The sequence below is a fragment of the Colius striatus genome, chromosome 20 (assembly GCF_028858725.1).
Source record: "Colius striatus isolate bColStr4 chromosome 20, bColStr4.1.hap1, whole genome shotgun sequence".
Classification (NCBI taxonomy): domain Eukaryota; kingdom Metazoa; phylum Chordata; class Aves; order Coliiformes; family Coliidae; genus Colius; species Colius striatus.
Window position 1 is genome coordinate 7,324,336 of NC_084778.1, and position 17,308 is coordinate 7,341,643.

A 17,308-nucleotide genomic window follows, 5' to 3' on the forward strand; every position below is an offset into this window, starting at 1 on the left:
GAATGCTGCAGAAATACAGTTGCTTTGCAATGTTTTACTCTGATTAGTGATCAGTAGAGTGGGTACTAGCAATTAGTCAAATTGTGAGGTACCTGAACGTTTAAAGAGTGGAAGAACGCTGTGTGAAACTACATTTGGGGCCCCAGTTTGTCTGGGGCACCTCACTGACATTAGCAATTATTTAGCCTTGCAATTCTATACTTTGCCTCCTAGCCTCTTGGTTGGCATGGGCCAGTTCCGAATCTTCATAATGCAAACAAAGGTAAAACACGTGGCAGGAAGTAAGAAAAACGCCATCTCCCAGCAGGGGACGTGTGCTTCCCCTCAAAATTGAAAGAACAGCTTTCTAGAGAATAGATCAGCAAATTATTTGGTATGCCACTAACGAGGGAGGTGTCACAGCTTGACACTTTTGTTCCTCAAGGTTCTTCAAGAGCACAAAGTGGGATGGAGAACCTCTCCTGCTGCAGGCAGCCCAGCCACACTTGGTGTGGAAAAGTGGGGCAGGGGGAAAAGGAGCCAGGGCAGAGCAGCCTGTGGTATTCAACATCACCTCCAGCTTCCCAGCACAAGATGAAGCGACACAGTAAACTGGGTAGGTGCTTTCACCTGCCCATCAGCCTCTCCTCCTGCCTCTGTGAACAATGACCTAGAACCCACAATCGCTCTTCTCCCTTATGGATCAATCAAACTTTTGTTTATGTGTTTTTAAAAATTAGGGCAGCGGAATCCCTGCAGGAAGGAGCTCGGTAACTGCCTTTGTGCAAAATCCACCTGCACGTCCTTACCAAAATGTAACCTTTTGCTAATATGTTTTCACCTTCTTGCTTCTCTGTTAGAGCAGAAAGACCAGACACTGGCCTTACTGTAATTTGGTAATAAATAGAGAAATAATTCTGTATTTGGAGAAACGGGGACTGGATTGTAACGAAGCTCGGCAGAACACTGCGCCCAGCACAGTCCTCCCATCCCCATTCCTTCCAGCACACTTCAAGCTCTCTTTTTTTAAAAGGATGTGAAGATACTCCTGACACTGTGAACTGAAACAGTGCTGCCTGTATGAATTCAGCATAAATAGTTTCCCACCACTGTTGCCATTTCACCTAAACGCGTGGCAGCGGCATAGCGGGCCTTAATATAGACAGCCCACCAGCTGCCAGCAGAAATTTCAGCACTTTGTCAATTATATAAAGATAAGAGGATTTGGGCTTATCCTTCCCCCAAAAGTTACCCTAGTAGTAACTGCTGTCTTAGTATAACTTGCCTGCATGCTGGATGGGACAGAGATGAACCTGCAGGAGCCTCAGAAAGGTGCACGGTGCCTACTGCTTGACTCTGGTGCTGGATGTTAGGTGTGGGACCTGTTATCCGTCCCAGGAAGGAATCAAAATGGGAAGGAGAAAGAGGTACATATAGGAGAGGCTCTGACTGTATTTGAGAGATTCTACAGTTCTGTCCATGGTCTGGAATTAAGTGTCTCTTCCCTCAGAGACATTTTCGACCCCGCAGCCCAGTGCCAGCAGCAGACATCCTACATGCTCATCAGGGAGAGCTCGTCTGCCTTTGAGATGCTGAAGTATATTTAAATCACCATCCTCGGGAAAGATGTTGTTTAAACTGCAATCAAGTCAGCCAAAAATAAATAAATAATCATTTACACACTTGTGTAAACAAAGAAATGAAGTGCTGCCGAGCTGCTGCTACCCCAAAAGCACCCCGTGCGCCTCTGCCTTCCCCGCTGGCGGCGGGAAACAAAGCGAGATGAGGCACAAAACCGTCCCCGTGCTCCTGGCGTACAAAGGAAATTACCCACCACCCACACCCTGTGGAGTGGATGTTAAAAGAAAACAATTACCTGCCAAAAAAGATGAGATTTACTCCATTTTGTTGCACGGAGTGGTTTAACGGGACTTTCATTGAAAAGCAGGAAAGCTCTGGGCCTAAATCAGCACGACGTGAGCTCTGAATTTTGATGTATGCTGTTGACTTCCCCAACACAGAGCAATTTGTAATAGCTTTGCCACGCTGTTGTTTTCAAAGCTCCTGCTACATCACAAGCATTTATTTCTGACCACAAAATTACATTTATTCAACAGAAAGCAGCTCAGGGTCTTTAAGAGGTTAACTTCTGGAGCGCTTGGCTGCTCTCCAGCCTCTGTACTAGAATCAGTGCTAACGCAACAGCACACAACAGCACCCAGGCTAGCAGTGATTAATAGAGTGCTGAATACGCTGCTTTCCACATACACACACTTTTCATTCCCTTGCTTCCATAGATCATGGACTTATCCTCAAAATATCTGACTGAAATTGAATTTGGCTTCTCTCTCAACCGTTCATTTCCTATGTTATGCAAGGTTATATCCTTTTCTGCATGAGCAGAACCAAACCAGCTGCAGCTTTTGAGAAGAAAATGTGTTTTCAATTATGAAGCTGGCCTGAATATTGAACCACAGTTCTACTGCTACTCTAATTGAGCCATCATGGAGTGAACCTACAGGAAAGAAATTGCATTAATTAGGTTTGTAGATTTAACATAAGGAAATTAAAGGGGATAAAAAGAAATAAAAGATATCAGCTCAAGAATATTCCTTCAGAATGCAGACGGAGAGTAGGTCTGAAGTTGTTTAGGCACACACATTATCCGAGTCGTCCTTCAAAGGCATGATTAGTAGTTCCAGCACACCAAACTGCTTCTGTTGTCTGCATATGGAAAATTATTAAATTACTCTGCTGACCAAATTAATAGTTTAAAGAGCAATTCAGCTAAGTGGGGAGCCAGAGTGGTCTCATCAGAATGGCAATACCCTTAAAAGTACTTGTTTTGTGAGAAGAATATACAAAATGGTTTTCACAGGAATAAAGTCCAGTGTGCTGTTTTGGAGCATGTGCCTTAAAGGGTTCTCCAAATGAGGGATTACTGCATTACTGTTGGACAGTACTGTTATGCCACATGAAAGGAATGCTAATGACCTCAGGAAATCCTTTCCCGGCCTTAAAATATCTATTTGATGACTTCACAAATATGGATTCTAACATTAGATTTCCATACCACAACTTCAGTTCTGTAAATTAACACAGCCCAAGAACTTCTGGATTTTTTTTCTACCATTTCATGTACAAATATCCACCCGCTCGATGTAAACACGGAAACACACCACAGCCTGTTCGGAACACAGCTTATTTACACGGCTGCTTGAAGCAATGCCTTGCCACCTTGCAAATGATATAGAATCATTTTAGGATTGAATGATAAATCTCTTTGGCCTTTCCTGATTCTGTTCTGTATTTAGTCCATGATACGGTGAACAAATCATTAAGTTGCATCCTTATGCTAACAGTAAGGGAAAAAAACCTCACCAAAACAAAAGGAAACAACAACCAAAGGGATTTAAGGTAGAAATGGCTGGAATTTTACAGCTCTTAAATTAATGACTTCTAAGTGTCTTGATCCTAACAATCGATTTACACCATCCAGGCCTTGAATATTTCAGGAAAGCTAGAAAAGTTACCCACAAAAGAAATCAAAAGAACAATGTCATCAGCTGTGAATCAGACTCAACATTCTGGTAATTTAAAAATAAAAGAAGAACCCTGTGTTTGAATTACCATTGAAATCCTAAATATGGAAAAGTACTATAATAAAATTCTGTTACAGGGATGAATTAATAAGGTCTCACATTGAACTAGGGATGCATTTTAAAATTTGTAGTGTGTTAAATTCCATTTCATAATACTTTAACTGTCATTGTAAAACATCCAGTTATTTAAAGTATAGAGGACTACACCAAAAAAGTTATTTCCAACTGCTAATGGAAACTGCATGAGATAAATACCTATGGAATACAGAATGTTGGGGGTGGAGTTATAAATTCATACTATACAAGGGGAAATCAGGGTGTGAGAGGAAGTATCGATATCCATGCTCAGATTGAAAAGCTGGCTGTAGTGACCTGTGGATTTGTTTTTAAAAGTCAACTAGCCACCAGTTTACAAGCAGATGTCCCATAAAGCATGCTCAGGAGGATATTTAAATATGTGAGCTGAAGTTAACATCTCTCCAAGTCACATCAGGCTCACTGAGGGTACAGTTCAAGGACAGTTTAAGTCAACCTAAGCTGACACATCTGCCCTCTTCCTGCCCTTGGATTTGCTCTCCTGGTCTCCCCCCTGCCCAGCAGATGACTGAAAAGAGCTGCTTCAGTGAACCAATCTGGCAGAAATTTAAAGCAGCAAAAAAGGAGAAAACAAGAAAACTTTGTGCTCACTGTGGAATTACACTGCCAAAAGTGCTGAGGCAAGGCAGGACGTGAGGAGCCAGTCCTCAGGTAGGCAGGACTGCAGCAAGATCCATGTAAAGCTACTTAAATACCTTTGTTTGTTAGGGAGCTGTCTGTCTCTTCTGATCTTCTGGTCCTCCCTTGTGCCCAGAGCTCTGTGGAACACACTCATCCCACACGGGATTTGCAAAAGCCTGCTTCCCTTCTGAGGTGGAATCCTCATTTATCATTATTTGGATGTGCAAAAAGCACCTACTTAGTCTGTCATTAGAAATCAAGAGAAGGATGGGGCAACAGCAGTAGGGGTGGAGACAGAAGTCAGAGGCAAAAATGTGGTGGGAACTCTCCCACGTGGTAAACAGAGAAGCTACATCACGCAAGAACCTCTTTTCCTACCTTCTGTATGCACAACCAGTAGGAAGAAGGTGGTGGTCGGTAATACCATCCACAATGCCTACAGAGGTGTGACCCAGAGCACTCCTACACCATTTTCCCTGCCTTCTGCTCGAGGACACTCGCTCTCCAGCAGAAAACATCTCACTGTTGCTCTGCTTAACTCTGTTCTACTTACTTACTCCTCTTGGTTTTTTAAAAAATCAAAATCTTACTCTGAGGCTGAAAACTGAAGTAGAAGCAGGGAACCTTTTATAAGCAGACCACTCCCTCTTCCTCCTCTCTGCTCACATCCCAAAGTACACGTAACTGCATGACCAAAAGGTCCCTCTGCCACCTCCTCCCAGGACATTAAACATCAACAGGTGACACTCAGAGTGAGTGGGCTGGGTGTCCTGCCCCAGCAATACTACATCTCAGAGTCAAGGCATCTCCAGGGGATTTGAAATGGAGAAAAGCCTGTGAGTTTAACACAATTTCTTCTTGAGATACCTGGAGCATTTGTCTCACAATCTTTCATAAAGTCAGCCTTAACACTGAACAGAGATCAATTCTATATACTGAACAGTAAAACGTAACTCACCAGAGCAGGCTAACGTTCATGGTATTTTGATTTGTCTCCAGAACAAGATACAGTAATTACATCTATGATCAAACACCACAATTCACAGTTTAATGTTCTGCATTTACGTAGTCAGTTATGATTAGTTCAGGCTTCTAAAACCCTGTCTAGATTAAGGAGACTGGAATCATCGGCTCAGATTCAGCAGCTCAATCTTGTAACGTATTTGTGCTTCATTTAGGTGAGAGGGGATTTCTACCAACAAATTTTACACTTGTAAGGCTGAATTTAAACCAATATTAATTTCACTTTTCCATTCGTGAAGCAAAACTACAGAAAAGGAGTATGCATGAGCCATATCAAGGTAACAGTGTGCAGGCAAGATCTAATGGGAGAATTCTTCCTTCTCTGTAGCCAGATTTGGATTTATGATTCTTACTTGACCCATGGACATTCCCTTCACTAAAGAACAGTGCTGAAAGCACACATATACTTTCCAGTTAGTGCACTGCGAGCTTGAAATGAAAGTGAAAAGGTTTTAAGAGCACTGGAATCACTTGGAGCAGGTTTCCATTGGCAAATGGACTCACACAACTAATTCATTGTTCTCACAAATTACTATTAGATATATTAAGGATGAAGTTGTTCTGTTTGTTTATTTATTTCTATCAATACTTGGAGAATCAGGTTGTAAAATAAAAAACATCACACTGCTTTTAAGATGTGGCACTATTGACTATTTGGGATATGTATTTAGCCAGATGTACAAGCAATCAGAAATGCAACCTTTGTTACAGGTAGTGGGAATTATGCACTTGGTTCCCTATATAGACTTCTAAAACACACTCCTGAATTTCTGTGCTCTGATAGGGAACTGCAGCAATATTAGAATCAGCCAGCAGCTTAGAGAATGAGAAAGTCAGAAGTGTTGCTGCTTTCACACTTAAGAGTAGAGCTCTACAGTGTGTAACAACAGAGTGTGAGCTAAAACCTAAACCTACCACCTCACCTCACGCGGGCACTAATCCTTATAAGGAGAAATATCATTTGCAAACTTCATACATGACATTTTCCTAGAGGCAGTACAACAGCTCCCATCTGGCCTAAGCACTCACGTGAAGCGAGCACTTGCATCAGTGCTGTCCATAGCTAAAATGTAAAATTCTGTAATTGGCCCAGCTGTCTTTTCCTACTGGAATTCTTCGAAGTAACAACAGTTGGCTTTTAAACTTGCCATCACTCCGATCCTGTGTTTCTTAGTGGAGTGGTGCGAAGAGAAATCAAAGTAAGAGCCAGCACCAGAGCTGTTGAGGCTTTCTGTTGGTTTTCCAACTAACACCTGCCAAACTAAGGTTTTCCATCAAGCCCTCTAGAATGCAATGTTTTACAGCTGAAAAGGTTTACAGTGAAAACTATTTGTAGCATGCTCACATTTTTGTATATGCACATTACATTGTCCAAACTATCAATCCACTGAGGAGCGAGTCAGCGTTTGCTGCCAGAGTCACCACAATGGTGACCCTATGCTCAGGTATGCTGGACACAAAGCCAGTTGACTGGTTTGCTTGTCCAGCACTAATCCAGCATGTCACATGTGTATCCTGCACACATCAAAATGCAGAAAGGCTGAACCCCTGGAATGTTCTCTGCTCAAGGGCTCTGTACCCACCCGGCCATGCTGAAAGGCTGCCAGTATACAAGACTCATGTGAAGCAATATCAAGAGCACCATGTGAAGCATAAGCTCTTACCTCTCCCTGGAAACTCTTCAGTAATGGAGCTACCTGTTTGCGCAGGTCCTAGAAAACAGAAGCAAGATATTTCATCAGGAAAGTTTGAAAGGACAAGTCATTGTCACGTTTTTCCTAAAACTACTTTCAGTTCTGAAATACTACCCAAATTCTCATCGCATTTTATAGGAGCTTTGATTAAAATAAAAGTATACCTAGAGTTAATTTTGAGCAAGTCTGCATTTCCAGTTTGACGTATACCTGTATCTGTTGCAAACAGTATTAATTAACAAACCTGTGGTGATGTTGGGTAAGCACTGAATGCCTTCAATCTCATAATTCAGCTGAAACACTAATGCGATTAGAAGTAAATGCCTGTATCTGCCTAAACAGCAGCTACACCTCTGAACTTATGCCAAAGACATTTTGACAAATGGGAGTTAGGCTTAGGAAGATGATTTTGGACCATCACTTCAACTAAGAGTTTTGTGATTCTGTCAAAGGTCTATATGTTTTTATTATCTCCTCAAGAGTGTTCTGACTTCAGCCATCAGAAGAGACAGCCACACCAACAAAACAGTATTGCTTGTTGGTTTCTGTATAGCTCAAAATTTCTTCTTCCAAATTACAACATACTTACTGCTACAAAATACCTTAAAATACTGCCCACAGAACCACTGTAGAAGTTTATAGTATATTTGTAATTAGCAACTAAGACAATTTAGGACAAAAAGGTGTATCTATCTTGCATAAAATTCTCAGCGGCTCCACTTCTAATCTGGTTTGTGTCTAATGTATTTATTAATTCTTGGAATTCTCATTACATGCATGTCTGAAGAACAAAATCCTGTAGCTTTGCAGACACACTGTATTATTCATGCACAGGCAAGAAGCTGGACTCCTATTTTTGCTGGGGTATTCCACTGACAAGGCACAAGCAGGAACTTCATAGCAGACTTAAAGCTACAAATAAATCTGTAAGAGGTATAAAACAAGTACATAAAAAAACTGCATTAATTAGGAGAGCAACACTGATGTGGGTTACCCAGGAAGAAGGTAGATTTCTAATCTTTGGAGATTTTCCAGGCAGAGCTGACCAAGACCTAGCGTGGGTGCTAAAGACACACTTTCAAAGCTAGGTGAGATCTAGTCAGCCTCTTGAGATCCCCTCTAACAAAGAGTCCTATGATGCTCTAAGAATGCTGCTCACAACCAGGACAGTCACGAACTGCTTAAGTAACCATGAAATCTTCCTAGCTTCACACAGGCCACAGTCCCTTAGCTACCCTGAACCTCATGCACGAGGTCACAAAGAGGTCTTTGAAGTATTTTCTCCATTTAAAAAGCACCCATTGAAGCCTTGTGCCTTTTGGAAAAAAGAGGGATCTTATAAAGTCAGGAAATCTCTTTTCCAATGCATTTACTTTTACACCTAGAGTCATGCAACATATTGGACATTAAACCATTCACCAAAACACCCTCAGTCCTAGATTTAATGTGATTTTCCTGAAGGAAAAGTAGGCTTTTGAGAGAAGTGATTTTTGTCATTTAAATGACAAGTCATGCAGAGAGTTGGAGTATGAGGACTTCTTCCTGAGAAATGGCTTAGGGGGCCAAAGGCAAATGAAGCTATCAAAGACAAATGATCAGCCAAATTTCACTTCTTATATGGCTACTGCACTAACATACAACTAATTCCTAGCAAGTTAAGGACAATGTTGCAGCTTTATAAGCTCCTTCTCTCTGGCAGCAAAACAAACAACACTCCTGTTCTTAGACCATGTCAAACCACCTAAATGCTTCCTGATATAACGTTTGAAAGACATGATTTGCAGTACTTTTCATTTCATCCTATAAACTATGTCAGGACTTTGCCTTTATATTCATCTTTAATAATGACATATGTTGTTGGTCATTATAGCACTGAGAAGAGGGAGTAAGGGGGGGAAAAAGGAATAGAAGGGGCATCCCAAAACCAAGAAAATAGGTGATCAAGTGTTAAAAAGGGAGAAAAGCTTTTAAGCACAAAATCTGACTCCCATACAACCTTCTTTTAGCAAATTCAGGATGCTAAACACTCATCCCAACAATCAAAACATTACCTAGCAAAATTTGTGCCATAATGGGAAAACGTGGTGTGTTAGATTTAGACAGCCGCTTTTGTTTGTGGTAAAACTGCTTTTAAAACATCTCATGATAGAGGAGAACGCAGCTCAAAGCGATCCAGTCGCAATGGCAAGCAATCGGTTATACCACAGTAATCAGTCTGGGGCACACCCAAGGCACACTGATCAATGCAGCACACAGTGAAATGCTTCCACAACTTGAAATCTTAGCAGAAACTCAAAATCTGTTGCAGCTGAACAATAGAGACAGAGCATTGCACTTTCATTACCTTCACAGAGCAAACAGTCTAAGAAAAGTAACTGCAGGGAATTGCTCCCATTCTTAAAACTGCAACCAAATATGTCTTGCAGGTAAGGGGATAAATGGCACACGGCATAACAAAAGGCATAAACAGCTTCTTCACATCACTTTTTGTTTTCTCCCCTCTCTTCCTCCCCACCTTGGAAATAGTTTATGTGCTACTTTTATAATTCCATCCTAGGCTAAACAGCATCCAAACTTCAGACAGCTCACAACAAAAGGGAAATAAAAATAAACAGACAGAAGTCAGGAATACATATGCCCCGAGTCACCAGCTAAAACTCCATTGGTGAGATTTATTTTTGGCAGTTTGGAAAAATTCCTCATCAGGCTTTGTCTCAAAATATGACACTAACATCAAACAGAATTTTACCTTCTTTTCACTAAACTGAACAGAAAGAAGGACATTTCAGTTCAGACCCGAGGGAATCTGTAATGTTGGTTAGCAAGGACAACATATGATTTATTATCTGTTTAAAGTGTAGTGGCCTTTACTGCCTGGGCTGTGATCAAAACAGGAAAAGCAACCAACTCCAGCACTCACATACAGCTAGCAAATCACTGCGATCAACCAGAACAGTTAAAAAGGGTACATGCAGCTGAACATTAAAACAAATGATAATTTATCAACACAAATGCATTGAAATATTCGAGTACTCCTATACAATCGCATTATTAGCCTCTTTTTTCATGTCACCTAAATGTGCACGTTCTCTCTCTCTCTGGATGATTTATCAGGGTAGAGCAGTTTTCTGAAAAAGGCTCTATCACAGACAAACTCAATATCTGAAGTAGAGACTATGAATTAGGATGCTGTATCATTATCTGAATCAAATCTGATAGCTGAAAGCTAATATAGCATTTTCCCTTTACAAGAGTATAAACAACACATTTATATTTTGATCAAGTAGCTACACAATGAAATCTGAATCCAAATAATTTTTAACTCTCTTTCCACTCTCATTAAAAATAACTCCATGGAAAACAAACTGAGAATAAATCTATGGTAAAAACCTGGGCAATGAATGCATCTTTCTGACAACTAAACTACATTATTTATCTATTGCTATCTTAATACACTGTGTACAGCACAAAGGACCTATCAATGGCCAGGCTACCAACACTGTATTTGTAATTCACTGAGGTCTGAAGTTACACAAGGACCTTCTGCTCTCCTCGCAGACGGCTCATCTCATTTACCTCCAAAATGCTTATCTCTAAATGTCACAACAAGAGCCTTATGACCTGGGTTTGATAAAGTGGTCCAGCAAGGCTAAGCTTCACCTCTACACCTTTATCATCTACAAAAGTACTGTGCTCTTGTAAAATAAAACAAAAAAGCTGTGGCTCAGGAGGCACACCATGGAACATTTCCTATGATCTGTCCTATATTGTGTCTACTCGAGATGAGCATTGGCTGGTGAATGTCACTATGTCTGGCAGAGAAATCATAATGAGAAGCAGCCCACTTGTATCAGCATTGGTGACATCATTACTTCAGCTGTCACAACCTATTTTTGAGCTGCCTTATCACCAGCGAGACGCTGCGGCTTTCCTGCCACCATACCCTTTTGCATTTCCTTCCTCGTTAGCCCACACATAATAAGGAACTCACTGTGCTCAGAATTGGCCAGGCTGAACATCCTGATACTTTCTTATAAGAACTTACAAAAAGAAAAAACTCAACCCAGAATGAACCCCAATACATATTGTCTGTGTGGAAAGACATTTGTCAGTTCAGTCAACGTATAAAAGTGAAATTGGACGGTCTCAAGAGGAACTCTCTCGTGTCAAAACCCAAGCAGCCAGGTTTAAGCAGCACAGTGGTATGATGGATATTTGTTTCTTGTGACTGGGAGGATGTTTATCTGCACACCCTCACAGGCAGGGCTCCATATACTTTGTCCACACAACTATTATCTGGATAATGTTATTGAGCTTTTCTTTCACATAAATATAGCTGAAAGGGGGAGAGGTAAAAAGCAGCCAAGCATGAAAGACTTGGGAAGAACACTGGTATCAACTTTCAAGGTATGTTTGATTATTATATACTTCAAGGACACAACTTGTCACTGTGAAACACAGAAATCAGCAAGTTAACTGTAATTAGTGGAAGCGGTTCTGCTGGTTAATTAGAGAGAGACAACAAGCATATATGCTTCACTCTGCCAGGGGTAAATTGGTGAACAAGCTGGAATCACTCAATCAGATGCTCACCTACCAATACACAAGTTTTAAGTATTATTTCTTTGCATTCCTAATCATGAAAAAAATACAGAATAGGCAATTTTTCCACCAGAGATCCAGGGCATATGTGACTGGAGGCATACTAAGGGAAACATTTAAGTCTTTGTGTTTCATTAGTTGCAGCAAGTTCCACTTTGCCTTGCTCTAAAAGATATGAAACTGAAATCCCAGATAGTTGTCCAAACAGGTATTACACAGTAGCTTTGATGACTTATTTAATTCCTAAAATATAAGGCAAATTAAATCATATGAGCAAACAATTTATTGCTCAATTTACACTACGATTTAATGAGATATAAACCCTCTTATTGCTTAAGGCTGCTGAAGTATTTACTTGAAATCCAATCACGAAAGAGTGAATCACGATGTTATCAATTTTTAGTTATTTTAATGCACTAACATGCCAGTATTTTCTTTGTACAAAAGAAATCTTTTAAAGTTACATTTATAGAAATGTTTCAACCTAGCACAGCAATAAGTAAAAAAATCTTGATTTACAGTAGCAAAATGTACACTACAGTACTTTCTGAAACATTTCAGCTCACAGATCTTGTGCAAATTCCATTAGCTTTAATTATTTATTAGCAGTAGATTTAGATTACTGTTCTTGACCTATTTTTCAGTGTATGGACCCACCCAGCAAGAAGTGAAAAAATATTCCATTTGTGAAAGGCTGATTTAGTGAGAGCAGACTTTAGCTTAAAGTAGAATACTAAGCAAAAACACATGCATTGTGATTCATGGGGAGAAGCTTGCACTTCAGAAAGGTTACGAAGCAGGGCATTAACCAGCCTACAGAATAAACACCATCAGAAATTCCTTGAAAAGAGATGGAATTTTTCACTGTTAAACCACCTCAGACCATTTTGCAAAATTGCAGCCACATGACAATCCCAGAAGGAAGTGAGCCTTGACAGCACACATACAGAGAAGTTTCAAGACATTCTTTGTGGAAACTCCCTCGTTTCTACCAAATTCTGTAAGACCACGGAGATCGTAACAAGCCATGAGGAAACAGGCCTAGAGTGAACGAGCATTTCGAGGCTGATGCTGTGGCCTCTCTCTTGCTGGTGAGGAGGGAAACTTTGCTCTTCCTGGGCAGGAGAAAAATGGAGCATCTGTGAAGGTGCCTATTTACCACGTTGCCTTGGGTCTGGGACTGGCACTTTACTTTCAATGGAACTACTCACTCATGCAAGTCTTAATGGAATCCTCTTACAGCTTCTTCCAAGTTAAAATAAACAAAAAGCTAACATGTTTACTCTGTGCCTATGCAGCAGTGTATAAACAGACTGGTTACCTTCACAACTGTTTAAAAATTCAACTGTACGAAAGAAGAACTGTTGCACCCATATATATGTGTGTGTGTGTGTATATCTATAAACACACATACACTATATATAATGGAAAAAGAATTTTTTTAACTAACTTCACTAAACTAATTTAGTGAACTATGCTTTTTAGAAGCGTGTTAAAAACCTTGCTGTCATTTATAAAACTCCAAGTTAACATTGGCTAGAAAAGACATTGAACAGAAACAATTGAGAACTTTAAAAACTGGAGTTGCTAGGAAACAAAAAAAAATTAATTCAAACAAAAATGAGTCAGGTAGACCTTTGGATGGAGCTAATTCTAACGAAACGAAAGCCTGGTCACTGAAATTCCAGTAGGGAAAAAAAGATGACTTATTTAACAGCTCACCAATGCATGCAGAAAATCAAGCATCATTTAAAAAAAATATTAATTTAAAAGGCTACATACTGGCTAATGGCCCCATGGAGATTTTTCCTCCTACAAACAGGAGTTTGTTCTGCTTTCTTGTCAAACACTGCAGTCCCTGCTGAAGGCTGCAGGTGACACCAAACATGCCATGACAGATGCTTGTCATGGGAAAAACCATATGTATGTATCATCCCAGGCCAGCAGAAGTACTTATTTATATAATGAAAACCCATTTGATTAGCCAAATAAATATTTCAGAATCTTTGAAGTGCACTGCTCTTGCCAGCAGGATAACCATGTGTCAGTGAAACCCAGGAACTGCCATTCTTAGGGCTTAGGCCAGTATCTCTGCATATAGAAAAGATAATTACTTCGTACTGACCTTTGCAAAGTACCTGCAGATGTTATTAGATGAGTACATCTGTCCAATAAAATTGAAAGCAAACTGACTGTTTAGCTGTGCATCTCAATAAATGGCCTCACCTATATCTGTCATGTTCTAAACACAACCGCTCTGTCCCTCCAAAAACTTTGTGTCATGCCATGAGCTCTCTGTCCCTGCAATTGAGGTTTCCAGCAAAAAAGATCCTTAACGCTCTTCCCAAATCACATCCTGCCAGGATCTTTTTCTCCAGTCACTACAGCGCTCCCATTTTCCACTTTGGAACTCTACAGAGAAAGAGTTCACAATGCTTCACTGATTATTTAGAATTACAGCCTGCAGAGCAGAGGTTTCTCTTCGGTGTAAAATGAGGAACTTCTGAAAAAAGGTAATTATTATGAGTCTTAAAAAATTAACGTGTCTAATGAGAAGCTAATGACATGGGCCATGACTCTGCAGAAAATGCATCTAAGTACTGAGGTCCAATTAACAATACCAGTTCAAACACAGACTAATGCTTCACATGGTGGATTTAGAAAGAAGAATATTTAATGTGAAACCATAATTGCACCTGTAATTTTCCATATTCCCTCCACACAAGCAGAGCTGTGTCTGAATCACCCTGCACCCTACTTCAGCCGCTCGGTCTCACATTCTGTGATTCTTGGATGATGAAATCAGAAACTCCAGTGCTCTCTGGCAGCACTGCATTGACAAGATTTGGATTTCTCCTCAGTCTCAAGGGAAAAATGGGATGGATCATTCTGAAATCATTAATTTGAATGCACATTTTTAATTAGAAAAAGTAAGAGTACTTAAAACCTTTCAGGTTTTAAAATTTGTTATTGGTTGAGTGGAAAGATTTTCAAAATACAAGTATCTTGCTTTAGAGTCAAGTTAAGTTTCAAAGAAGAATAATTCTGTGTTAAATACAACAATAAGGAACCAGGCTTCATCCTTAGTCCGTACAAACTATATATAAATTGTGGGGGGGAGGGAGCAGTCTGTACACTGCTGAGACATCAGATATTGCAAAATTGTTTTCTGTACTTATCTTTTAAATACAGATTAAATATAGCTGTGAACAGATCACACATTAATCATACTCTGACATACCCATGCCTAAGAATGCAGGTGTATTTACTGATTGAGAAAATTATAGGCAGTCTTTTCTTATGATTCCAGTGTAAGAAAGTCCCTATTAAGCAATCCTCTAGTAATCTTTTTTATAAGATTTGCTTGTTTAACCTCGATCCTGATCGTTCAGTTTTATTCTAAAGCCACTTGCTCCTACAGAAAACATGTTGTTTCACGAGGGTCAGAGCGAAATGCCTGTTGTCCCGCAAAACCACGTCCTACATTTGCTAAAACTCTCATGACCATCCTTCTTTGCTGTCTTGATGCTCGTCTTTATGCAGCTTGCAGTTTACCATGTCTTACCAGGCATCACCCTTTAAAAGCAGTTGAAGTGATAACTTCAGATTTCTACTCAGATGAGGAATCTGCATGAAAAAAAAGGTAACTGACAACCTCAAAAACATCAGGATATAGACTCAAACAGTTTACTACATCTAATTTAGCATATCTGGTAAAAACACCCCAATATTAATATAACTGTCATCCTCTTGACCTAAATAAAAAAATACAGCACAGATTTTTTCACATTGCTTCAGTAAGTGAACAAATTCAGAGAAAACAAACTTTTGCTGTCTTTACACTTCCTGGCAAAATTCCTTCTGAAACACGCTCAGACCTATAATGCACATGCTTTGGTAGTACACAGTAGATACAAGTGAATCATCAAGATGAAAGAAAGCAAAATCTCACTACAGGCTTCTTCAATACGTTCATTGTTTATTAGTTGAATTTAAGAAATAACCCCCATACACACATGAAGCCTTTTTGAGCAGCAGCATCTTCTCACAACTGTAACATACAGTCTCAGCTGGGACTAATTCCCAAATGCATGTGCTAAACTGTACCAGCATTTTTGGGAGGGCGGGGAGAGAAAGAGATAAAAAAGACCAGGAAAAGAAACACAGAGGATGGAAGATTAAAAAAAGAGACAGAAAGACAGACAGAGCAAGTGCACAGTCTCATTCCTGTGCAATTTTTTCCCCATCACATAAGGCATGCGAGCCTAGCACTGAATCACAATGAACTCAATAGCAGATTAAAATGAGACATACTTGTATAATAATAAATCAACAGAATTAATACAAGCTTATCTTCTACTAACTTAGAAGGGGGAGGTGACAAATTGCTCTTAAGGAAAAATAGTTTTACTGTTGCTAGCATAAGCTGAGTGTCTATAGGAAACTGCTAAATTTAGAAAGCCAGCTTTTGATGATAGCAACGGAAATTAATTCAAGTTTTTTGTGTGTGTGTTTGCTTTTTTTAAAAGAGCTCTAGAATGTAACTGATCTTCTTGAAACTCTTACCAAAAGTAGAGACTTCATAACACAGTATCCTCCCTGCCTACTCCCTCCTACTCTTCCCCCTGAAAAAGGAAGAATTGCTCCTTTGGGCTACAGCAATTTAGGAACTTAATGCAGTTTAACAAATTCCCTATCTTTTGGCCGGAGCTCTTTGGCTCTGACAGATGAATCAGAGAAGTCCATAAACATCTGGAGGATTTGTGCAGACTTTTTCTTGTGTGACTATATATGGCAACTACAGATCAAGTTATCTACAATCATTTTAATCTAAGCTTCAAACTTTTTCCCTTATTCCTGTTTTGTGGCAAACTACCTTGATCTGCAAATTAGACACAAACTGTCAACTACCTTTCTCAAAAGCATTTTCCCTCTTTTCATCAGATGGTAAAAAAGACTTAAGATATATTTAAGTAAAAATTAAATATTTTTAACAACCTTTGCTTCTCAAAAATACACTTCTGTATGTAAGTGAACCAGAATGAGATGCTGCCAAGTTTACATTTTCATTTACACTATTCTACTCTTATAGAAGATGTGTCTCACCAGACAGATGTCTTCCATTACTGCTTACCTGCAAGAGTCATGAAAACTCTAGCACAAATAAGTTAAAAAAGTGAAATCTGCACTCAAAAAAAGAGGGAAGGTCAAAACTCTCTGACTGCTATGCACGTTGAGTTATAAAGGAATTCCAACAATGCCTGCAACACCCTTTAATCCAGAAAAACACTCTGTTTTAACTTCTTATCATCATCTTTTATACATACGATGATCTCTACTAGGTGCTTAAATGAATTCATCAAAAACAACAGCATGTGACACGATACTGAAGGCCTCTTTTAGCTGGATCCAAAAACTTCCCTGTGCATCCAAAGCAAATGGGGGTACACCAAGTTCAAGCAACTTCTTTAAGCTGAATATTCCTAACACACCTCAAAATGGACATCAAGTGCCACTGAGGGCTCAGCACAGTTAAGACTACAGCTCCTCAAACCCAGGAGTGAAACTTGGGTAAACAAACTTGAAAGACTGAAAAGTAAATATTGAGTCTTGTATGCACAAGGGAATGATGAGAGAGCGTGACACACAGAGGAGATGGTACCATGGAAAACCTCAAGCGAGGAGCCCTGT

General features: G+C 39.8%; 1 protein-coding gene across 7 annotated transcripts in view; it reads right to left on the reverse strand.

The window, feature by feature from the left end:
• CUX1 (cut like homeobox 1) overlaps positions 1-17,308 on the reverse strand; it is a 270,926-nt gene that overhangs the window by 159,289 nt on the left and 94,329 nt on the right. For all 7 annotated transcript variants that reach the window (XM_062012619.1, XM_062012617.1, XM_062012620.1 and 4 more), the window contains exon 3: positions 6,986-7,033. In XM_062012619.1, the coding sequence (XP_061868603.1) occupies positions 6,986-7,033 (48 nt within the window). The remainder of the gene's footprint in view (positions 1-6,985; positions 7,034-17,308) is intronic.